The sequence below is a fragment of the Amphiura filiformis genome, chromosome 13 (genome assembly GCF_039555335.1).
Source record: "Amphiura filiformis chromosome 13, Afil_fr2py, whole genome shotgun sequence".
Lineage (NCBI taxonomy): Eukaryota > Metazoa > Echinodermata > Ophiuroidea > Amphilepidida > Amphiuridae > Amphiura > Amphiura filiformis.
This window is the reverse complement of record NC_092640.1, coordinates 23109194-23134884: the sequence shown is the minus strand read 5'-3', so window position 1 is coordinate 23134884 and position 25691 is coordinate 23109194. Positions and strand designations below refer to the sequence as shown.

Here is a 25691-nt window from a genome sequence, read left to right as displayed (position 1 = left end):
GTTTTTAACCACAGCAACTTTTACGGGTGCTGACCAGAAGACCACAGATAGCATGCCACAAGTGTGTACCTTAACTGGCCATTGTATTTGTACTGTGTATTCGGATGATTGTAGCATAATAAGATCACAAGGAATACTTGGGCTTGCAGTTGCTTTGCATTATAGTATTTTGTAGTATGGAGGATGATTAGGAAAATAACTCAAAGATTCTTTTTAAAAACATCCCATTGACTTTGCAATTTTTTTTTTGTCATTCCTTACAAGCGCCTAAAATATTAATCATGTTAGATAATAAACAAAGATATCCCAATGTCCCACTTTCATTTGACTATTAAAATTCAGTCGTCCAAGTAAAGTGATATAGTGAAGCCTGCAAAGACATGGGAGTCCATATTGACACCTTGCAACAATGAGAACTCATTTGTAAAATAAAATGTCGGTAATTTAATTTGCCACATAGTTGCAAAGTGAAATCAATATGATTCGTACGCAGGATTTTTTTTGGGGGGGGGGCTGATTTTGAAAAAGTGGACTTTCCAACAGCGGGGCGATTTTGTGAAAAGTGGACCATAATTTGGACCTTTTTAACCAAAAAAGAGTAAAAACCTGCTTGCTATGCTCATAAATTGTGATATTTTGGGACACCCTCCCCTGATATTCTTTAGTTTCCCTTGTTCCATGGTAGTCAACGGTTTCTTCTTACCTTGGTAAGGAAGACAGATAGGACATACATGTTGCTATATCTTCTAGTGATGTCTCTGATGGCTGAGATGGAAATGATATCAAAGGACTGCCATTTTTGTCTTTGCCTCCTGTATATGATATAAAAATTCAAACAACATTAAATAACATAAATAGAGAGAATGGGGATTATATTAGAAACATTTTTACAGGTGATGGGAGCAATGGGGGGGGGGGGAGATATTTCCCGAGATATTTTGTTAAGGAGAAAAAACTAAAATTGTACAATAACAATGTTAGAACAACCAAAAATAATTTGTCTGCTCAATGCCAGAAGTGGGTAAGTACAATAGCTGCCCTGTGAACATTTGGCAATTTACACAACGTATATTGTGCTCATCTACACATAGCAGCTACACATGGCAGCTATTGCACATATCCACTTCTGGCACTGAGCAGCCGAATTAGGTATTCTGTTCCTATCTAGTGTGTAAAAAAAGAGCAGCTTAATTCTGGGTTTATTTTGGTTTGATTTGATTTATTTCAATTAATTCAACTGAAATTACTTCAATCACAGGTAATTTCACTGGAGATCATTCCAATACCTGATTGAATTTTCAAGGTTCAAAATGATTTGTATAATTGTTTTTCAAACCAAAATGGCTAATTTACCACGGCTTCTACAATATGTTACTTGGTATTTTATGTACAAATGTAAATGGCCCATGAAAAATGGTACATCCATAATGTGCATCTGTGTACATCTGTCTTTCACCATTCAATAAGGTTTGAGCCAGCTGGTAAATCCTTGTACATTTTGTTGCTCACAACATAGGCAAATTATGGGTTATAGTCATGGTCTCTATATGGTCCCATCACACCAACAGTGTTTAGTAAATAAAAAATATGCCTGCACATAATACTTTTTATTCAGATGTATAAAATTATAATAAAATATGAATATACACAACATGTTATTTAGAAAACAAGCATAATCGAGAACAAACACCGATACAGAAATTTTGTTTCAGTAATGTTCTAGATTTGACTTCGTGTAAATCAATTTGATGATTAATTGCCTATATAACTGACAAAGAGATGTGTGTAATGTACACAAATGTTGTCTACATCGATGTTATAACTATCACGCACAAAATACCAAAGGTTGCATATGTTCATGTTATAATTGGTGATGGACTCGTGTTTATCTCTTGGCGCTCAACATCAAAACGGGCGTATATCATGTTTTTGACATCTCACGAATGGTATCTATCTTCATCTCATCTGCTTGATGGTATAACTGTAATGCATAGCACCATAAAGGGAACTTTCAAACAGTGCCATTTATATGCTCCCATCCATCATGGAGATGCATGCGTGGGGTCGGGGCATGGAGTGTCTAACTGCCTATATTTTGTGTGTGGGGGTGTGTTAGTGGGTAGGGGTGACCAGGTATGGGCATATGTGTCAAATATGGGCATATTTTCCTGAATCCTGATTTAAACTCAAAGTAATGGAATAGGCAGTGGAATTGCCATGGTCCCATCAGGCAATTTTAATTATAACATAAGTGTCTAAAGTGTGTTTCAGCCCTGAAATTATCATAATCAAATGAATCAGGAATTTCTATGATTTAATACAAAATTTAAATCAGGTTATGTACCTTTATTTCAGCCAAAAGTTAATTCAAAATAAATGGGCTCTGTATTCCTAAACCATGTGGCTTGGGGATGATTTGGAACGACCCTTTCTTGAGATGAGTCTGGTATATATTCCTAGCTAAATATTATGTAATAAGAGACACATGCAGAAGCCGACAAGTGCATCCTTTTACACATATTATTCGTGAGGGAGTGTGCCAGGATAATGTTACAGGATAATGCGGAACATCAAGTGCACTGACCATGTTAGTAATGAAAGGATATATAATACCATCACCAACACTGTGCCTCTTATCAACTCTGTCAAATCACGACAACTACTATTCCTGGGACATATCCTGAGGATGCATGAAGATGAACCATGCAGAAGATATGCTCTCTACTCCCCATTACATGGTAACAGAAGACATGGAAGGTAAAGAACATTCTTTTTGTCTTATGTGCAAAAACTGTTGGGGGACTTTGACAACTTTTTACTGCCAGATGCCATTATGAGTTACCTTAAAATTCCCCTGGACAAGACACTTACTGCTAATTGTCTCGTTGTAACCCGTACAAAACTCGGGGAGCTGATCCTGGTTGTGAAGGTTATTTGTGGAATGTGTAGGGTGTGTGCTCTTGTAGCAGCAAAGTCCCTGAATTGTTATTAAATGGTTTATGGAATGATGGGCAGCCGTAGTGGTCAGCAACAACCTGTAAAGTGTGCTGAGGCTTGTGGATCAAGGTCTAGGTGTTGTGCCTGTGTGTAGCGCACTATAAATCACTGCGCTTTTTTTTATTACTTTTACAACTTTGGCTGCAAATCGTAGTACATGGTGAAACTTTGTAGTCACCTGTTTAACAGCTGAATGAAATGAAATCATTGAATGAATATATTATGCCAATGGTCAACTCACCTGAGAGATAGGCTATTTTTCTGCGTAGTAACTCAGCTATTGGTGCAGCCTGCATCACAGGATCTGTACAGTAGTAATAACAAATAAAACAAACAGGGATTAGAACATGTAGTCCATCAGTCTGTGTTTTAATTACTCTAAAAAGAATTACATTAGAGATAATCGAAAATAATCTAGGACAGCTTAGTTACTAACACAGTAACAGGGTAACTATCACTAGGTTTATTATTTTTAATAATTAGTATTTTATTTGATGGTTCACCTATAAAAGCACAGAAGAGTTTGTCCAGGATGATAATAATAATTACATTTTACTTTTTTTTTTTTTTCTAGGAAAAAAAAATGAAATTTAAATATATATATCTTGGAACAAACTCATTTACATAAATTTTCTTCATACAATTTTTATCCATGCTCAGTCATTTAACACCTACCTTGTGATTTTTGTGCAACTGAGCGTTGCGTTTTGGTGATACGCTCCACACTCGGAGTAATATGCTCCATTATTGGTGGCCGCTGAAGAGGGGCAGTTTGATCAATTTCTCCATTGGATTCTTAGATGTTTTAGTGACATATAAAACAATAAGCCAAATAAGAAAGCTGCCTCATGAACGATTGCAAAAGCATGCTTCTTATCATGATCTCAAAATCACATTAAATAACACCATTATGCAAAATAATCATTAGAAAACAAATGGTGCTCTTTCTGTGCTTCATAACATAATTTTTCATGCTTGTTCACTTGCCAAATCATTTTCATTGTAAAACATCAGAAATCAAATCAAATCAATTAACTTTCAGAGCATTCACCATTAACAGTTTCCATGGGAGGGGGTTCTTTCTGGTTGAAGGTTTTGGGGTACCTTTTCAGTGATTTCAAAATATTGATAGGTGGGTTTTCAGTGGAATGCCCCTAAAAGTGCCCAATTATGGCATATTTGGGTGCTTTTGTGAAAAATCGTATACTGATGGGTGGCAAAAACAGTAAACAGTAGGTATAGAGAAAGTCAGCATAAGAAAGTCTGTGTGGCACATCCCGTACAAAATTGTTTGAATACACCTCACCCCACCCCCTGATTCCATTTAGGTTTACATATGATTCAGAGTTACAATGTCTGTTGTTGTTTTAATAATGAGGCAAAACAGAAATAATGATGCCCATTGCACTTTTATATGCACTGATTTCAAAGAAAGGCTTTGTAGTCAAATGACTGTGTTTGTATTACTTTTTATTCATTACAAAAGAGAACATCTGCATTCTGCATTCAAGTGCATGTGTCCTCAATTTGATAGGAAAGAATTTTATTCACTTCATTAATACTCTATCCCCTAGTACCAAAGTTCTATTTTCCCTAAACATAACAATTACTCTATCCCAGGATTCTATCCATATCCTTAACCCTAACCTTTACCAAATATACCAATAAACCTGATACAATACTACATCAAAGTAGCCCTAATTTTGATAAGGCTTACTAATGGTAGCAATCACTAAACGTGCTATATCCTGAGAACTGAGAACCCCAGTGATCTACAGACCCGAGAAAAAAACATTCTTCACTAGTAGTGACTGTCCTCAAAGCTGGATTCCAAAGAACAATATATGATTCGAACAGGCGATTCAACTATGAGGGTGTAGAGGCAGAAGAGAAGGAGGAGGAGAAGGAAGAAGAGGAAGAGGGGGAGAAGAAGGAAGAAAGCGAGGACAAGGAGGTGGAAGAGGGAGGAGGAGGAAAAGGAGGAAGAAGAGGAGGAAGAGGAGGCAGAGGAGGAGGAAGGAGAGAAGGATGAGGAAGAGGAGGAAGAGAAGTAAGAAGAGGAAGAAGATGAGGAGAAGGAAGAAGAAGAGAAAGAGAAGGAGGAAGAGGAAGAGAAGGAAGAATAAGAGGAGGAAGAAGAATATTAAAAGGAGAAGGAAGAAGAATAACAGGAGGAAGAAGAGAAGGAGGAGGAGGAGGAGAAGGAAGAATAAGAGGGGAGGAAGAAGAATATTAAGAGGAGAAGGAAGAAGAATAACAGTCCTGAGGAAGAAGAGGAAGAGAAGTAGGAGGAGGAGGAGGAGAAGGAGGAGGAGGAGGAGGAGGAGGAGGAGGAGGAGGAGGAGGTTCAATTCATACTATCAGGGTTTATCTCCTGGTAAAATGTATGTAACATCTTGATTCCATTTAGTAATTGATGAAATTAAATTTCATTTCAAACCATGCAGGGCCAACAGAGCTCAACAGAACCAAGTTTATTTCCACAGATTTAAAAAGCTTTATACACAAGATGTAGGCAGTACAACCAGATCCTTTGATTGTTTATATTCAATATATTCAATAACATGGTATTTTATCAAATATTTATTTGATTATTGATATCAAAATATTCCTAGTACTAGTAGTAGTAGGCAAACCTGACCTTTGCCCATACGGAATTATATTGTAAGGTATTTCCCTGTTCATTTGATTTTCAAAACACATTCTCACAATCACCTTAACGAAATACCAGCAACAGGTAACCTTTGACCCTGAGGATGTTCAATACTTTTTTAATTAATAATTATTGATATTGATTTGGCAGGTATCTGACCTTTGACCTTGAGGCACTCGATAATTGTAATATTGATGTACTGATGCACTCATACAATTATCAATTAGTGTGTTTTATATACACATATATGTACCAGGGTGTGTGCGTAAATGGAAAACATCCCTGATTGCTCATTATGTATACATGTATGACAACTAATTTTTAGAACATAATATCATTGTTTTCTCAACAATAAATACATGACTGAAATGTTTGCATCAACAAGCCAATCACATAATTTCAAAACATTATTTTTTCCAATTACTGGTATGAGCATTGTACAAATGTACATGCTTTAATATCCCCACTATTTTTCTCCATTTTTCACAATATGTGATCTTGGTCACCAAAAGACCCATTATTTTAATTGATTTTATTTTCTAATTACTTATTTGTTTGTTTATTTGTGTTTTTTCCAGTGCAGTAGTTGTAGTCCTTGCCCCTATAATATACATATCTTACTTGCCACCAATGCACTACAATTTTTGAGAAAAATGCAAAAATAGGCACAAAATTAGCCAGGGGTGTAGTACCCCCTTACATGTAAATGTTGTTTATCTGTGTGTTTGTCTGTTTGTTTGCTTGTTCATTTATTTGAATGACCCAAATTGGTTGAACTGTTTTCATAAAAAATCGCACTGCTACATTCTTTTCACTATGCCTATTTCTCTGCCTATTTCTGAGTCGAGTCCCCTTCAGTTGAAATTTAACATTACATTATCTCATCACATTGACAAACCAAAATACTGAATGTTGACGAAGTACATTTGCTATCAAAACATCGTTAACTTTTAGTTTAAATTATGTAATTTCAAAATTTATTTTTGGAAGTTGTTTACCACAACATTATTGTGATTGCATTACAGGATTGATTTACATGGAAGGTTAAAGGTGTTCTAATTATAACTAGCTTGGGCAATACCATTATCATCAGTCATCACAGATGTCTTGATTACCATTGACTATTAAAATCACTACTATGTACATGTAGTATACTCATATACATAGGCCCTACTGTAGTATACTATCGCAAACCAGGTGTAGCTTTATTTCTACAGAGCAAAATGATCCTAGTGGCCTGGGGTGTGATGCACCCCCACCCCAACCCCGTGCATTACATATACTTCCGAGGCCCTGAAAAAAAAAGTCCAAATGTGTGTGTGTCCTCGGTGTGTCGGTGGGAGGTCGGTAATACCGAATAAATTTGCTTCCGGTTAAGGGGGTACTACACCCCTGCCCCATTTTGTGCCCATTTTTGCATTTTTCTCAAAAATTATAGCGCATTGGGGACAAGTAAGATATGTTTATTATAGGGGCAAGGACTACAACTACTGCACTGGACATTTTATTTCAGCACAGACAACAGTTGTGGAGTTACAGTCAAAAATGAGGGAAAACCAATATTTGATCAATAAATCAATAACTACTTGCTTTGAGTTGCTGAATTTTCAGTACAGTAGTTGTAGTCCTTGCCCCTATAATATACATATCTTACTTGTCACCAATGTGCTATAATTTTTGAGAAAAAATGCAAAATAGGCACAAAATTGGATAGGGGTGTAGTACCCCCTTAACACTACGAGGACATTAAGCTATAGAGGGGGTTGTAGGGTATAATACCTCATTTTTCACCGTTTAACAAGGTTTGCGACTTGCGTAGCCAGGACGCGTGTTTAGGTCCTCGGTAAAAAAAATGTCCTCGGTGTGTCGGTGTGTTGTTATGTCAGAGTCTTTTTGTAATGCAAACACACACCCCTACAAAAGCCAATCTGAAAATAGTCAACTTTATTTCTGTACAAAAAATTGAAAATAAGCCCTTTTTTGAAAGAAAAAAGAAAAATTCACAACATGTCTGCTTTTTTCATGGAAAATAGCATTGAAATTAGCCTTTATAAATATTGAATTAAAAATTCACAAAAGGTCTACTTTTTTAGCTTCCCACACCACCTAAATCCTGGCTACCGCTACCAATACCAGACTGGCTCACTTTGTCTATTGTGAAACCTGACACACACATATTTTATTCACTAACGATTATGATGATCTCATAAATTACTTTTATATCATAATTACAGTTCCCTAGGGCAACATACAACAAATAATTCAAGTTCTCTACCACCAACTCATTGATCACGGACATTGCAGGTCATGTTCATTGATGTAGGCCTAGTTATTACATGTACCAGGAATACGAGACAAACTCATCATGTGTACTGCGCCCGGGACTGCGCCTTTGAATGTCCTGCTTCTTTGGATGACCTGCGAAGTTGTGGGTTCAAAGACCATCAGACCTACCATTTTGTCCCCCTTTGGGTAAGACACTTTATGTTGCTTGGCACACTCTACCAAGGTTTAAAAGGGAGGTGTTAAGGGGGTACTACACAGCGTTCGAAATAGGGCCGGTCAGCCGGCCATTGGCCTGTAACTTTTTGGCCTGGCCGGTAACTTTTCTGACTGGCATCTAGTTGCCGACCGGCTGGCCAGTAACTTTATAAGGTCAAGCCCGGCTGGCCGGTAGCTTTTTGAGGCATATTTCGAACACTGGTACTACACCCCTGCCAAATTTTGTGCCTATTTTTGCATTTTTCTCAAAAATTATAGCGCATTGGTGACAAATAAGATATATTATAGGGGCAAGGACTACAACTACTGCACTGGAATTTTTATTCAACACAGACAACAGTTCTGGAGTTACAGTCAAAAATGAGGGAAAACCAATATTTGAACAATAAATCAATAACTATTTGCCTTGAGTTGCTGAATTTACAGTGCAGTAGTTGTAGTCATTGCCCCTATAATATACATATCTTACTTGTCACTGATTAGCTATAATTTTTGAGAAAAATGCAAAAATAGGCACAAAATTGGCCAGGGGTGTAGTACCCCTTAAGGGGGCATATACATGTACTGGCCCAATTATAGTTGGCAGCCTAATGATTTGACTTGATATCCCAGAGGGTTCTCCTCCCTGATTGAAGGTGTATGGGGATGTGAAGTGGTTTTTGGGTACCTTTTCAGCAATTTTGGTATACTGATGGGTGGGTTTTCAGTAATGACCAAAGTGCAATTGGGCAAGGCAATAGAACCAAATTAGTTTGATCTTTCGATTGACCATCGATGCTTGGTCGATCCTTATTATAAATCAATTCATTGACTATTGTTAATTGCGATCTTTGCATGTAATGACATTGACGAATTGACCAATGACCATACAAATTTACCAGTAAATCAGATTAGCCCTAACGCCTCAGTTGCCTTTTGGCGAGGGGGAAGGAAAGAAGGAAGGAAGAAAACTTTTTTCTCAGGTGCGGTTTTGAACCTCTGACCCTTCGGGTGCCACACCCGTGCACGGGCCTACCTTGCCACGGGGGTGTATTTTCTGAATTGAGGTACCGTATTTCGTCAAATAGTCGCCCCCTCAAATAAACGCCCCCACCATTTTTTTCAACCATGATGTTTCAAAAATGCTGATTTTTCCAAGCTATCTTGTGAAGTAAGCTTACCAAGTTGCCCACATGGTCAATAATAGCGTCAATAATTGGCGAAAATCTGGATCAGAAACACGGAAGTGAACCAGAAGTCAGTGTTTCTAGTTCATAGTTCATCACTTTAGTGTGAGTTTTAAGTTTACCTAATGATTTTAACGGGAATTATCATTCTAAAATTGACCTTGAATAAACGCCCCCCCCCCCTTGGGAAAATGTAACGCCCCTGGGGGCGTTTATTTGACGAAATACGGTATTTGATGTTTGATATGGTTAGGGTTAATTAGTTGATATTTCATTAATAACAATTAAGCACCAAAGGAGCATCGACAGTAGATCCAAAGATCAAACAAATTTGTCTCTAACTCATCATATATATCATCCTTATGATTTGACATCTGAATTTGATCTATATTTTTCCAAGATATTCATCATCTGACTAAAAATATCTTTCCAGATGCTCACTCTCACTCTCAATCTCAGTCATCGCTAATGAGCACTTTTTTCTAATAGCAAATCCTCAGAAGTATACTACATGTACATGTATATGCATATTGTATGTCATACAAAATTCCAGGGATATGAATCAAAACTGTACTGTTATTTCACCTACAGACCACATTGCAGACCTTTCATATATCATGTTTTATCTTAAAGGTGTCCGTCTGTTGGGTGTGACGCAGTACCAAAAAGAGAACAGAATGTTAATGCCTCAAGTAATTGATTTTTTACGATTTGGGATCGTTCCGACATATTATCATAATCTGAAAAATTATGATAATATGTTGGACCAACAGAAAATCATCCCGTTTTACTACAAATAGGGCGAATTTGACAGTTTGCTCATAGAGAAAAGTTGGAACATGTGTAAGTATTACAAATATGCCCAAAAATCGGTTTTGAAAAAATAAAGGTATATTCTGAAAAAAGATCGTACACTGTGGCTTTAAAGGTGCCCACCTTTTGGGTGTGGCACAGTACCAAAAAGAGAACAGAGTGTAAATGCCTCTAGGTAATTTATTTTTTACAGGCTATTTTATCAGACAAAAAAAATCCATCCATTCAGTGTTGCTCATGTGTTTTAGACAAAACGGGCAAATTGATCACACCATCGCCCAATATCCTTTAAGCCCAGTCATCCTAGAATATTAGGGAACAGTGGCAGTGCCAAGAATTTTTTTTTTTTTTTTCTATAAACGGGGGGAGGGCAGTGAGACCCGGGGAGGGGGGGACAAAATCAAAATCAACAAATTGTGTGCAAAATCAATACCACAAGTGGAAATTTTGGGTTTTTATTGGGGGGGAGAGTTCTGATTGGGGGCATTTTCCAACCATGTTCTCTCCCCACCCCTCGGTGCCACCACTGTTAGTGAACACATCTGGTGATGTGAAACTTGACATCATCATCTTCCAAATGATTGAGTTTCAACACTAATAGGCCTAGATGTTTAGACAAATCAGCGATTAAATTAAAATCAACATTGATCAGCTACTGGATACTACAAATGGTGCAAAGCGATATAGAACACAGGATTATAAACTCAAACAAAGTTTTGAATTACACACATTTACATCACTTAATAAAATCTCTTCATTTTGCTGCTATTTATTTCAGTTCTGTTTTTGATGCCTTGCCCCTGGGCATTTTAATATAACCAAGTCATTTTAAGGTGTATTTAAATAGCACTGGCTTGATGCCATTTTAGGCCTTCTGAGATAACAAGCTGAGCGGTACTTCACGCTCGCTGCTCTTCGCAGTACAAGCACTCTGATAGAGAGCAAATTGAGCTAGATTATATGATGTTATAAAGTCAAACTGGATGTTTTACAGTGGGTACTCACATTTTATCTGGACTACATGAATATGTGCCATTTTGACAATATTTTTCAGATTCAATAGGGAGTACTCATATATGAAAGTTGTAAGCATCCGCGTGAAAGAAAACGCGGATTTAGGGTGGTCTTGAAAAGCAAAAGCGTGGATCCGCGTGGATCCATGATTAGGGTCTCAAAACACTCATTTTACTAATATTAAAAGGGGTGGGTTTTTTTTCAAGGACGATCCTCGCTCAGGGTAGTTTTTTAAAATTACCCAATTAACAGACATAAGTGGTGACATAATTTATCAAGCTATTCAGCACAAATGAGTGGTTCCTGAGCAATTTTACTAACCAGATTTTTAAAAATCGGAGCGAACTTCAATAGCACCAATTTTAAGCTTACCGATATCATCACTGTCACTGAGTGACACTCTATACCGACACACGCAATGTCTATCTTTGTTTAGGGGCAAATTTCAAACCAATTCCTCACTTTAAAGGTGTTTTTATATTGTGGGTAAATTTCAAACCAATTCCTCGCTTAGGGTGTTTTATTTATACACCTACAATGTACAGTATGATGGGATATGCAATAAAAATTTACTTCTCCCCACATTGTCTCAGAGTTAATGTAGTAAACTTGTGATGAAATTGCTTGTTACGAAAATCAAGGGAGCTGAATTCGGAAACCATGCCTGCATTGCATCCAAGGGTAGGCCTGCAATTGGGATGAAAAATTGTGTGCAGAAATAGGCCTACTCCCTGGAACCAACTAAAGACTTTTAAAAGAAAAATATAATTGCAACAGCTTAATTATTAGTACAAATACAGGTGCACAATTAATCCTGCATATTTCAATTTTCATAGAAAAACAATACAAATGTATGCAAAATTCAGACCTTCTTGATTAATTAATACCATTGTCCACTCTCAACTCCAATGCCCAAGTTCAACTTTCTTAAACAAAATAACAAAGTAGTCATTAATAAACCAAACTGTGCAAAAAAGTGCTGTGTTATTTATAAGTACCTGGTAGGTTAGCAGTGAGCGCCGTGCAGTCCCGCGATCCATGCTGCCAGCCATAGACGTGTACAGCCATTATTATGTGTTCACACTATTATAAATCCTAGTTCACACATAAAAACAAATCCCATTCAGGGCGCAAAATACGAGGGTTGCACCTGGTGGGATTACGACGCCACAACTCTGTAGCAATCCCATCCGAGTGGACTATAAGTCCGATGACACCGCCACCATCTTCCGCCTAAAGCCCCATCGTCATTATCATCAAGGTTTTTAACGCCACACTACTACTACTTCCAAAATCACATGCAACCTCGATGATGATGACACAAGTTTAAAGTCTCTGTTTATGCATCTCTGTTGGATGTCACAGTGCGATATGAACTTGAGAAGCACTCTTTAAAATGAAGGAAATACAAGCATGAACGGTATGTGGTACAGGATCATGTCTGCCTGGCTACAATATCAAAGACATTACCAATCAATGAGAGTGAAGTAGTACAGAGATGGCCAAGTGACAAAACATCTGCCAAAAAACAAGACAGACTACCATCATCAATCCAATTGATGCCAGATTGAGGAGTACCCACAAATTAAAACAACGCTAAGCTCTGGCAGAATGACATGATAGATTGCAGAACTTGTAATACTACGTTGTACATACCATACATAAAACTGTACTTTTCGTAATTACTGTATAATCCAAATTTAGAAACAGAATGGCATTTGGCATAAATCAATGCTATCAATTACAAAGTTGCAGATATAAACTTTTTAACCCTAGTATTTTAAAAACTTTTGTTTATGTTGTAGCTTTTGTTTAAAAAAAATACTTCCCCATACATACAAGACAAAATTAAATTAAGATAAATTAACTATAATGGTAAAATGCAGGCTGAATGAAATGAAAAGACCAGACTGATAATGAGATAGACAGTACTATATAATTACCTAAATTGGTGAAACTAATTAAGCTTATTGTTCAATCTTGAATACCGAAGTTACTAATCAGGCTTAAAATTTACCATTTGAGCAATATCCCTTCATGAATGTATTGTAAATATATGCTTTTAATATTCAGTTTTGTCTACATTTTTCACAAAGATGTTATTCATGCACATTTTGTCATGTACATGTAATCATGTATGCAATACCCCCAATACTCCATTACTCAATATTTGCAATCCATGACAAATAATTCCCCCGCACACCCCCCCCCCCCACCCCCACAACCCCCACCCAAAAAAAAATTTACATGCATTCAAGACATAAGCTTCCTATTATTACAATGCGTTTGTTTCAATAATTAAAATCCGGGGTCTCATTTTTGGTTTGAGTATGCACGTGCAGCTGGAAAAAACAGAATTTCAAAACCATACCCCAAACATGTACCAAATTTAGACCACTTTAAAAAAGAGCAGGGGCGTAGCAAGAGCATCTGGGGCGTAGCAAGAGCATCTGGGGCCCATGGACAAGGAGCAGTACGGGCCCTTTTAACCAGGGCGGGATTTAGCCTACCTTATGGGGGCCCTGGGCCAGGCCAAAATTTGGAGGACTAAGGGAGACTAACATATTTTGTTCAATTCAATTTCAGACTATTTTGGCCCCAGATCAACATGAAAATGATACCTGAATTTGCGCGAAGCGCGGAAAATTTAACAATTTTGCCCTATTTTGACCAAAAACATGTTGTTATTGGGGTTAAAAGAAAGATGCATAGGGCAATTTTTGGGCCCACAAATTTTTGGGGACCTGGACCCGGGGCCATCTGGCCCAATGGTATAAAATCCGGCCCTGCTCTACATTATCAGCCCTTATTTAATTCTCGCTTTTTGCTCGGGCCCCTGAACCCTCGGGGCCCATGGACTTCGTCCACCCTGTCCTCCCGCTTGCTACACACCTGAAAAAGAGTCCCCCTACCCCATTAAGATTTTTCTTCAAATGTTTAAAAGACATAATAAAATAAAATCCTAACCTAATTTTGGATAGAAACAGGCTATGTACCATAACACTACAATACAAGATTTCAATTATTTAGTCTAACCTATTTTTATGGATTAATTTGTCTTGTGAAGTGTAATTGGGTTGATATTTAACTCTAAGTAAACTTTGGACTCTCCATTTAACGCGCCAATATACCAATTCATATCCACACACTAAGCAATACGGAATGGTAAATTGACATCTAGAGTATATATTAATAGAACTCTACAATGCTTACAATATTTCATTGGGACACTGGTGAATTTCTATAACATGCAATACTGAAGACCAAATATTATATATAACAGTTTAACAAAAAATTGCAAAATTATAAACGGAATTGCACACTATATAAATCCAAAATGTATTGTTATTTATTTAATTAGTGATTTCAAAAAATGGGAATCTGAAATGTTGAAAATGTGGTAAAACTAAGGGAAAAATAACAAATAAAAAATTAAACAAAATTCAATGAGTGCCGTGCCTATTATTTTGAATGAGATTTTAAATGTCATGATTATTTACCCAAGTCAGTACTAGTAGACCCACAAAAATATTTCTAACAATTTCAGTAGCAGGAAATCAGGTTAAGAACATTACAGTAGTGTAGTTTATGGATCGATCCCTGGGGGGGGGGGGTCACTCCCATTGTGGCCTGTACACCATCCGCGATAATCAACTTTTGAAAAGCACCCTAAACAAAGATTTAACCCTTGGCTAAAACGATACCCTAAACAAGTGCTTTCACACCCAAAACACGGATTTTCTTTGTTGCATCAAATTTCATACCCTAAATTTCATTCCGCGTATATAGCAATTGCAATTTTGCTATCCTTTTTTCCAATATTTCATGTTTTTGACACCCTAAACACGATACGCGCATATTGTGCCTACCCACGAAAAACTACCCTTTTTACGCGTTTTTATTATTGCGGATGGTGTACAGGCCACAATGGGAGTGACCCCCCCGGGATCGATCCTTCATGTAATTTTGTGTAAGCTAATACTAGCCCTAAAAAATACATGAAGGAATAACCATGGGTTCCATTGTAAAAATTTTCATGAGAGTGCTCTGCTAAGAATTCTGCTTTCACAGAGTCAAAATTGCTACAACTAAAAACAGGCTCAGAGCATAGATTTTTTTTTAGAAATTTATGCTGCAACAAGTTCCTCGAATCACAATGCCCTCAAACAGTGCAGCAGGAAGCAACTCGAGCCTAATGTAGCCTCTTTTTTTACACACTATAAACTCTGAGATACCATGCTATATCCTGAGAACTGCTAAAAACCCAGTGGCAGCTCACAATCTATAGACCGCTCAGGACGTGCTGTCTCTGGGTTAAGGAGTTCTCGGGGTATAGCATACATTGTGTATGTCTTGGAGAAAAAATGTAAAAAAAGGCCCTGTGGTAGGGCTACTGCAAGGGTGGTGCAATTGGTTGGTGCCATCAGCAATGGAAAAGGAGTCGAACCTGCATTTTTTACAGTACAGAGTGCCCATCTCTCTTTCGTTAGCGATTAGGCCAGACTTCACCATGAAATGTTGCTGTGGGGATCACCATACCTCCTCTACAGCGACTCAGCGAGTCTGTTACCTTCCCAGCATTTAAGAATGCCGGTACCCATTTATACACCTGGGTGGAGAGTAGTAATTGAGATAAAGTACCTTACTCAAGGGCACAGCACAATAGCTTTGCCGGGGATGGAACCCCGCAACCTTGCAATTACGAGTTGGAGCCCGTTCCATTAGGCTAGGCACCGGAGTTTCGCGCGATCGCGCAAAAAGCGCAAAAAATCATGATTTTGGGGGTCCATCGCGATTTTGGTGGTCCATCGTGAATTTTGAGAATTTTGCCAAACACACTACTTTTCAATGTAAATTCACCAATAAACAAACACAAACTGATAATAAATAGTTTTCATGCAAACATCGACGATAAAATTCCATTTGATGCAGGCCCAGCGCCTGTTTACGTGAGTCCAGACCAGCACAATATCCTCCCCGGAAGCCCTTCCATGATATGCAAATGTCCGATTTTTTCCATGACGTGTTACCATGTGTGGTAGTTAATTCTTTACATCGATCGTATGTATGAGTGACGTCATTAATCATATGCATAATTGATTGAGCGAAGAAGGGTAGGATATAAGTCACAGAGCAAAGGCGAGATATGAATCAGTTCATGACAAAAACAACATTTGGACGCCAAAAAAGTACAGTTATGCATTAAAATGTTTATTGTACAGTACAGTAGTAGCTTTTCACATAAAATTTGCATTGTTCACATAATGTATCAACTTCATGGAGAGAAAAACATCGGACTAGCATGTGTGAAATAGGTGCAGAATTCGCATACTTGATTTACTTCAATTGCGTGTGACTTCATCAATGGATACAAAAGTGGTGGAAAAACGCATTTTCGCTTTTGACTTGAATTTTCGCGCATTTTCGCGCTTTATAAAAAAACGGCCGCGCATTTTGCCGTTTTAAATCGCGCGAAAACTCCGGTGCCTACATTAGGCCAACATGCTCCTGAGCACTGGACCAGTGCTATATTTGATTGACTTACTTGTTCCTTGATAGCTCTTCAGTGGTAGGGAAGCCATAGAATCATGGAAGTAGCGATAGTCTAGGATACCAGAATGAGTGCTTATATTTGATTGACTTACTTGATCCTTGATAGCTCTTCAGTGGTAGGGAAGCCATAGAATCATGGAAGTAGCGATAGTCTAGGATACCAGAATGAGTGCTTATATTTGATTGACTTACTTGATCCTTGATAGCTCTTCAGTGGTAGGGAAGCCATAGAATCATGGAAGTAACGATAGTCTAGGATACCAGAATGAGTGCTTATATTTGATTGACTTACTTGATCCTTGATAGCTCTTCAGTGGTAGGGAAGCCATAGAATCATGGAAGTAGCGATAGTCTAGGATACCAGAATGAGTGCTTATATTTGATTGACTTACTTGTTCCTTGATAGCTCTTCAGTGGTAGGGAAGCCATAGAATCATGGAAGTAGCGATAGTCTAGGATACCAGAATGACTGCTTATATTTGATTGACTTACTTGATCCTTGATAACTCTTCAGTGGTAGGGAAGCCATAGAATCATGGAAGTAGCGATAGTCTAGGATACCAGAATGAGTGCTTATATTGGATAGGTAACGATCGCCACGAGCACGCCGCTTGGAGGATGCCATATTTCATGGAGTTTTCTGTACAAAATAAGAATGTGGTATAAGAAAAATATTTGCATCATTAGACATTCTCACATATACTTTTTGTATATACACAATACATAATGGTTGCATAACCTTTGAGAAACAGTCTGCAGTGATGGTCAGTAAACCTTGTTTTTGTAGAGAAAAGCAGATTTAGCAATTATAATCAACAGCGTTCTATCTTTAATTTTAGACACGGTTTTTATGGCTACAACTGGATGCACATCCAACAATTTGGCCCATACCCATGCAATTTCAAAGATCACATATCACATATTCAGGCCTGTAACCATGATTTATTTTGGGAGGTGTTGATTTTGAAAAAGTGGACTTTTGGGGTCAAATGAGACTTTTGGGGTCAAAAAAGGGGACTTTTTTGGCATTTTGGGATTTGGAGGGGCGTCCCTCCCCAGCCCCCCTGGTTACGGGCCTGCACATATAGGACGAAGGGCAAATTCCTTGGGGTTGGTCTTTGGGTGAAAAAAGAGGAAAAATTGGTCACTTTTCCCACATCTACATGTGCAGTAAGGGAAATTGCACTTTTTGAGGTCAGGGGCAGGGATGGTCACAAATTGACTCCAACCAACAACATATTCATGAACTATACCCCCTTCTGAAGAAAATGACATCCCCCTGGGGGACATCCCCCCGGGGACACCCCCTTACATTCTCATCTACAGTCACACACCTAGATGTACAAAAATGCTATGAATTTTCATACTTTCCCAGTCAGCATATTATTGACCTTTCCAACCCAATGACCTCTATATAAAGTATTATTCAATAATCTTTTCTGGTTGAATGACAATGGACAATTAAGACTATTGTCAATGGAACTTATTATCTGACAAGCAGATCTAATAGAAACACTTTCATTCTGGCTACACTGAAATAACATGTAAGTGTATGCAGGTCAGTTGTCAGGTATACTGCACTTTACAAGCATTTCCACCTTGTATAAATATCTAGGGCCTACACATATTAATGAATGATGGTATTTTTTATTGGTTTATTTTTCAAATTATTTCATTAGGCCTATGTAATGAAATTATAAGTTTCCCGTCACCCGCCCGCATCACCTTTTCAATTTGACCAAAACTTTCATTATTTTCATAAATAGTCAATTATCTGAAAATTGAGATGGAAATAATCAAAATTGAAACTCTCAAAATGTCTGACATCTCCTGCTGATCATAATCAGCAATTTTTCTTAGTTGTAGAGGTAGAGGATGTGGTAAATAATGGAAATTTAAGGATTACCTCATCATGTTTCTAGTGATTACAAAAATCGTGTCACAAATTGTGATTTATTCTGTAAATGTATGGTACGTTATTTAAATGCCGATTTATTAGCTTTTAATTATTCAAATTTGTGCAAAATTTGGGTGACTTGCTGCTTTTAGCAAAATAAATTTGCATAAGAGACAACTCATCATCCAAATTTGAATAAATTTGCATAATATTAATTAGCATATATAATTAGATTAACTTGAGGACCACTATTTTATGGAAATGTTATGTAACCCTATACCAGCATGCAAACCCAACCAATGGCCCACATATCTCAGGATATGGGGTGGGGAAAGTAATGTACTTGAATCACGCACACAGACTGACTTTGGTCATAATGCATTTCAAGTTATGGGAAAAAATGAAAATAAGTGATTGAAATTGAATTGAAGTTTGCAGGATGAGCAATTTAAAAAAAAGGGCATTTCATGATCCACAGCCTCCCATCCCATCCCCCACCCTACTTTGAAATTTGAGATTTTTATACCAATGGAAACCTCTGGCTATGTACAAAATTTTCGAACAAGTCCTCAAATGTTCGAAATTTGTAGTTACTACAACTAGTTATGATACTGAAAAATGTTATAAGAGGATGCTAGGATCACAAAATACTCCTTTGTTTTTAGAATTAGTACGGTAATTTCGGGGGTAATTTTGGTCAGATATTATTAAAAGGGCATTTCGTGATCCACAGCATCATCCCCAAAGTTGAGATTTTTATATCACTGGAAACCTCTAGCTACATAATGTTTATGTACAAAATATTTCTTGCAGATTAATTCGTTTAGCAAAGATATCGTGAAATTTGAATTTCGTTCTGGTATCCCAGAACGAAATTACAACACATTGTCTATTGCTCGAGAAACACTAGCAACGAATTTGCTCACGGATGCCCTCGCAAACGCAAAATCGGAATCAACAGAGATTTTGGGAATAGGCTTTTTTCGTGGATATCTACTCAAAAATGTCATAAAAAGGGGATGCTAGGATCCCGGGCTAGGATCACGAAATACTCCTTTAAATATACATCAGTGATCACTTTCTTCGACATTAAAACTGCATGCATGACAATATTGACATGTCAAAATTCATGGTGCAGAGCCAAACCTAGCTCGAGATACCCTAGCTAAAATACAGGTTTACATTTTATATTATATTTTACATTTATATCTTGCTGTATTTCAATATAGTGTAGGGCCTAGTAGTAGTAAAAAGTAGCTGGCTATTTTACCACTTCTTGTTATCCCACGCCAGGAACTTATCCTTGCTTTTGGGCATTAACCCGATATTATCATAATGAAGCTAATAATAGAGGTCTTGAACCTAACATACCCGTACCCACTCACCTGTTACACTATACGTAGTATGCACTTGTGTTGTGTCAGCTGTGTGTGTGTGTGGTATAGCGATGCACAACTTCCGAATTTTCCGACTCCAACTTTGCAGTCCAAAAACTCCGCCGTATAAAGCTTACAGGTATATCCGAATAAAAATCCGACATGAGAGTTGGTAGACACAAGCCATTATTAGCGGTAATCCTTGATTGTTTATAAGATTAATGCGTTGATTATAGAGATAAAAAGAGAGGAATTTTGACGGGGGCGGGGACCATTTGTTAGTGTATAAAGCGGGGTCCTTCAGAATCGTAAATGGGTGCATGTACAGTACAGCGCATTTATTGACATTTGACGATCCACATGTGAATTGTATCGATATTCCCACAATTGGTCTATAAAATTTTACCCCTCGTATAGCTCAGATTCAGCGCAATTTTATGCATAAAAATACAATTAGATAACTACTAAAATATGCACTATAATTAAGCAAATGTTAAAAGTATTTTCAAGCAAATTGTAACAATTTAATGTAATTTCATACAATCAAATTAGGTTACAAATCAGTTGATTGTAGGGAGTAAAAATGAAAAGCAGAACAGCCGTAAACAGCTCGTTCACTCGCAACAGGTGGATTTCTCCAGACCAATTTAGATTGAGGTCGCTATTCATGAAAACGAAGTGGTGCAGGGGCGCGGTCATCTTGGTTGAAACTTTCAGCGAATCAGCAACTCAGGGGCGTAGCAAGAGCATCAGGGGCCCATGGACAAGGAGCAGTACGGGCCCTTTTAACCAGGGCAGGATTTAGCCTACCTTATTGGGGCCCTGGGCAAGGCTAAAATTTGGAGGCCCCGAACTCACGTGCCGAGGAAGGTATGTGCACTCTAGTCAGTTTCCAAGTTTTGGTTTAACTAATGGGGGCCCAAGGGAGACTAACATATTTTGTTCAATCAATTTCAGACTATTTTGGCCCCAGATCAACATAAATTTGACAATTTTGCCCTATTTTGACCAAAAAACATGCTGTTATTGGGGTTAAAAGAAAAATGCATAGGGCAATTTTGGGGCCTGAAGCCGGGCCCATCTGGCTCAATGGTATAAAAAAATCCGGCACTGCTCTCCATTATCAGCTCATATTTAATTTTCGCTTTTGTGCTCGGGCCCCTGAACCCTCGGGGCCCATGGACTTCGTCCACCCTGTCCCCCCGCTTGCTACGCGCCTGCAGCAACTGGGCACACTGGGCAGCAAGTACTTAGGACAAACCAAAAGATCGATGATGTCCTATTAAAACGAAACTAGTTTCGTTTAGGGGGTGGGGTAAAAAAGCTTAAAAATACTCGATTACGTTTGTAAAAAAACATCGGTCTGAAGAATGTGTCATTGTTATTATTATAAATGTCAAAATTTTCACAATTTTATTGTTACGTTTCTGGCAGGGAGGTCGGAGGTCGGCTGAGAAACGAAACTAGTTACGTTTACGTCATCGATCTTTTGGTTTGTTCCCTTACTGGTTTCTGAAAATGAGCAGTTTTTGAGAAGAGCGCAAAAAAAAAATCCATGCCATTTTGTTCCTTCACCATAACAACTTACCCTAGCAAACACAAAAACGTTTTAAAAACGTTTTAAATAAGTTATATTTTGGCTTTTGGTTTAGGTAAAAACGTTTTAATAACATTAAAATGTCGGGTTATATGAAGGTCATGATAAGGTTTTAAAACGTTTTGTATAAAAACACACAACAACAATATTTTTTAATGTTTTCAAAAAATGTTATTGTAAATTATTTTTGCAAACATTTTTGCCAAATATTGTGTCAATACTAAACATTATGTTAAAATGTTTGAACCCAGCAAACACAGAAATGTTCTTAAAATGTTTTTTTTTTTTTAACCTTTTAATAACATTTAAATGTTGGGTTATAAAAAAGTCATGAAAACGTTTTTAAAACGTTATTGAAAATATTTTGGGCAAACATTTTTCGCAAAATATTTTTTCAACCCACAAATAACATTTTGTTTAGAATGTTTTGTATCAAGTTTTCAAGAATGTGTTTGGAATGTTATTAAAACGTTTTATACCCTTTATATAACCCGACATTTAAACGTTTTCTGTAAAACATTTTTGTTTGCTGAGCACTAGATTGTCAAAAAATGTTTTTTAAAGTTATGAAAACGTTTTATACTCTTAATATACCCTTTATATAACCCGACATTTAAACGTTTTCTGACAACCTTTTATAACCTTTTGCGAATGATGTCGAAAACGTTTTGTGTTTGCTGGGTACCTTAAATTTTAAATCAATTGAAACTGCATATTTATGTTCTAAAGACACAAAACTAGAAAAGCTTTTTTCAAACTTTAATTTTTTTCTTTTTAAAAATAATGGGTCAAAGGGATCAAAATTGGTCTTTTTTCATGTCCAGTTTTTTGACCAAAAAATTCATGCAGATTAATTCGTTTAGCAAAGATATCGTGAAATTTTAATTTCGTTCTGGTATACCAGAACGAAATTACAACTGTTAATGCCTTGATATGTCTTGACATTAAAAAAAAAACACATTGTCTATGGAGCAGTATAATGTACATAATCATGCACAACTCGCAAACGCAAAATCGGAATCAACTGTCATTTTCGGAATAAGCTTTTTTCGTGGATATCTACTAAAAAATGTCATAAAAAGAGGATGCTAGGTTCACGAAATCCTCCTTTAAGGTATTGACCAATGAATATTTTATAATATAATTAATTCAAGAGATTGAGAAAACCTTTCTAGTTTTGTGTCTTTGAAACATAGGCCTATTAAATGTACAGTTTCAATTGATTTAAAATTTAAGGTAGGCCTAAGTTGTTATTGGTGGACGAAAAAAATGACATGAAAAAAGGTCAATTTTGATAGCGTGTTTATTTTATTCAAAATGACTGATTTTCAAAATACAATTTTAGCCTGTTTAGAGGGTAAGGTGTATCGGTGGTAGGGTAGGGGGGGTCCACTGCGGGATTCTCAGTGGCGTAGCCAGCACTTTTTCAGAGGGGGGGCGGGCAAAGGGGGCAAGACAAATTTTTAGGGAAGCACCTTTTGGCGACAAAATCAGTTAATGTTACAATTGCGCGGGAAGCGCGCGAAATATTTTGCCATAATATTGAAGCTAAACTGGTGAGATATGGTACAGAAAGTGAATAAATTTGCGCGAAGCACACAAAAATTGGCACTTTTCAGGTTAAAATGGCATAATATACGGTAATGTAAATTTGGTCAGAAAACCAACAAAGTCTTAAATGTCAAGGCGGTCACCATCCCACGGGGGGGGGGGCAAGACTTTTCACAGTGGGGCTGCTGCCCCCGCCCCTGGCTACGGGGGTCATTGGTTTGCCGAAATAGTGGGGTCGCAATTTTATTGACGCCGACTTTTTGTAAATTTGGGAACCATTTCCGAAGAAAATGATAGCCCCCTCATGTACGATTTGTAACATTTTAATGCACAATCCATCATCAGCAGTAGATATCATACCAAGTAGGCCTATATCATCCACACCCCATTAGCAGAAGATAGCATACAAAGTATGTAATCTATACACCCCATCAGCAGAAGATAGCATACCAAGTATGTCATCCACATCCCATCAGCAGTAGATAGCATATTAAGTGGCGTGGAGAAGTTGGCTCGAGATTAGAGATAAGAGATTAGACTTTTGCAATTGAATAATTCTAGGCCTATACGTTGAATATAAAGTTTTTGAAATTCCTTATTTTTGTGAATTTCGACCTAAAAACAACTTTTATGTATAGTTCAAGTCTTCTATAGTTTTTGACACTATTTTTGGACATCGGAAAATTTTGGCCAAAATATTCAAAATTTTAGATCTTCGTTATTTGGCCAAATTTCGACCTAAAATCAAACTCTTATGTATAGTTTAAGTCTTCTACAATCTTTTGACACCATTTTTGGACATCCGAAAAATTTGGCCAAAAATGTCAAAATTTTGGCCAAAATACTCAAAATTTTGTATCTTCCTATCTGGCCAAATTTCGACCTAAAACAACTGTTATGTATAGTTTAAGTCTTCTTAAGTCTTTTGACACCATTTTGGAGCATTTAAAAAAATTTGGCCAAAAATTTCAAAATTTTGTATCTTCGTTATTTGACCAAACTTATACCTAAAAACAACTCTTATGTAGGCCTATAGTTTAAGTCTTCTAAATTTTTTTGACACCAATTGTGGACATCCGAAAATGTTGGCCAAAATACTCAAAATTTTGTATCTTCGTTATTTGGCCAAATTTCTACCTAAAAACAACTCTTATGTATAGTTAAAGTCTTCTAAATTTTGTTGACACCATTTTTGAACATCCGAAAAATTTGGCCAAAATACTCAAAATTTTGGATCTCCGTTTTCTGGCCAAATTTCGACCTAAACTACATCTGACACCACTTTTTGACATCAACAAATTTTTTTTGACCCAAAAATTGCATTTTTAGACATTCGAGATTAGAAATTAGACGTTCGTTATTCCGCAGAATTTCGATCTAAAATCCACTTTTCTACACCGATCACGTGTCATGGAGTCATTTGACACAATTTTTGACCTTCCCGAAATTTTTAGACATTCGAAATTAGACATTCGTGATTTCCGAAAATTGTCATATAAAAACCACTTTTCTACATCGATCAAGTGCCATGGAGTCATCTGACACCACTTTTTGACATCAAAAAATTTTGGACCCAAAAAATTGCATTTTTAGACATTCGAGATTAAATTAGACATTCGTTATTCCACAGAATTTCGATCTAAAATCCACTTTTCTACACCGATCACGTGTCATGCAGTCATTTGACATCAATTTTAGACATTCGACACCGCTTTAGACATTCGAACAATTTTGACCAAAAAATCTCAATTTTTAGACATTCGTTATTTCGCAGAATTTCGATCTAAAACCACTTTCATTACTCGTCGATACTCGATAGAGCGCGAAATAAATAACTTAGAAACTGAGCGCAACACAATGACAGACATGTCTCCTACTTATTCTGAGACTTTCATATAAATATAGCTTAATTCGTTTTGGCGTGACATTTATATTACTGAAAATGGATGAAAACGGTGTGTGTAATTTACAGTGCAAAGGCATCATAACGCATGGAACCTTTATTACCATCGTCCTGCCGTAGGCCTACTGTGCAATATATTAATATATTGGAGACATCCTACATTCTTTTATAGGAAATACATCAAAATTGGCACAGATGTAGAGCTTACATTGCAGTATAGTTCTTGATGTGGGATTAAGTGAAACATTTCAATATGACTTCAGATATTTAGGTTGAAAAACATAGTTTTTATGCGATTTTGACCACAATTTTTACCCAAAAATGTCATTATTACAGACGATATAACTTCCTCAAGGATCCTTTGCAGCAAATTTTAATCTTCTCCGTTACTTAGCTGTGGGTTTACTAATATACTGTGGACATAAATACATGGTGCGACACGAAGGACGAACCTACTTTTATGACAAATCTATCTCTGCCGGCATTTCAAATGTTGAAACCCACACACCGCAATAATTGTCTTCAAAACCGCTGCCAAATAAAGAATAGGTTGTTTTGTCAAAACTTGAATTCACAATTTTACCCAATATCTTGTAACTTCTATTAGCAACGTTCAATTTCTAAAATCTAAAATTTCTAAGAAAGCTTAATGTAGATCTTAGAAATTAA

General features: G+C 37.0%; 1 protein-coding gene across 1 annotated transcript in view; it reads right to left on the bottom strand.

Moving 5' to 3' along the window:
* The window catches only part of LOC140167503 (triple functional domain protein-like), a 97353-nt gene extending 84822 nt beyond the window's left edge, over positions 1–12531 (bottom strand). The window contains exons 1-4 of the mRNA XM_072190809.1: positions 12144–12531; positions 3673–3792; positions 3239–3301; positions 704–812 (exon numbers count right to left, since the gene is read on the bottom strand). Of these exons, the coding sequence (XP_072046910.1) occupies positions 704–812; positions 3239–3301; positions 3673–3792; positions 12144–12213 (362 nt within the window). The 5' untranslated portion in view covers positions 12214–12531. The remainder of the gene's footprint in view (positions 1–703; positions 813–3238; positions 3302–3672; positions 3793–12143) is intronic.
* Between the last annotated feature and the right edge of the window lie 13160 nt (positions 12532–25691).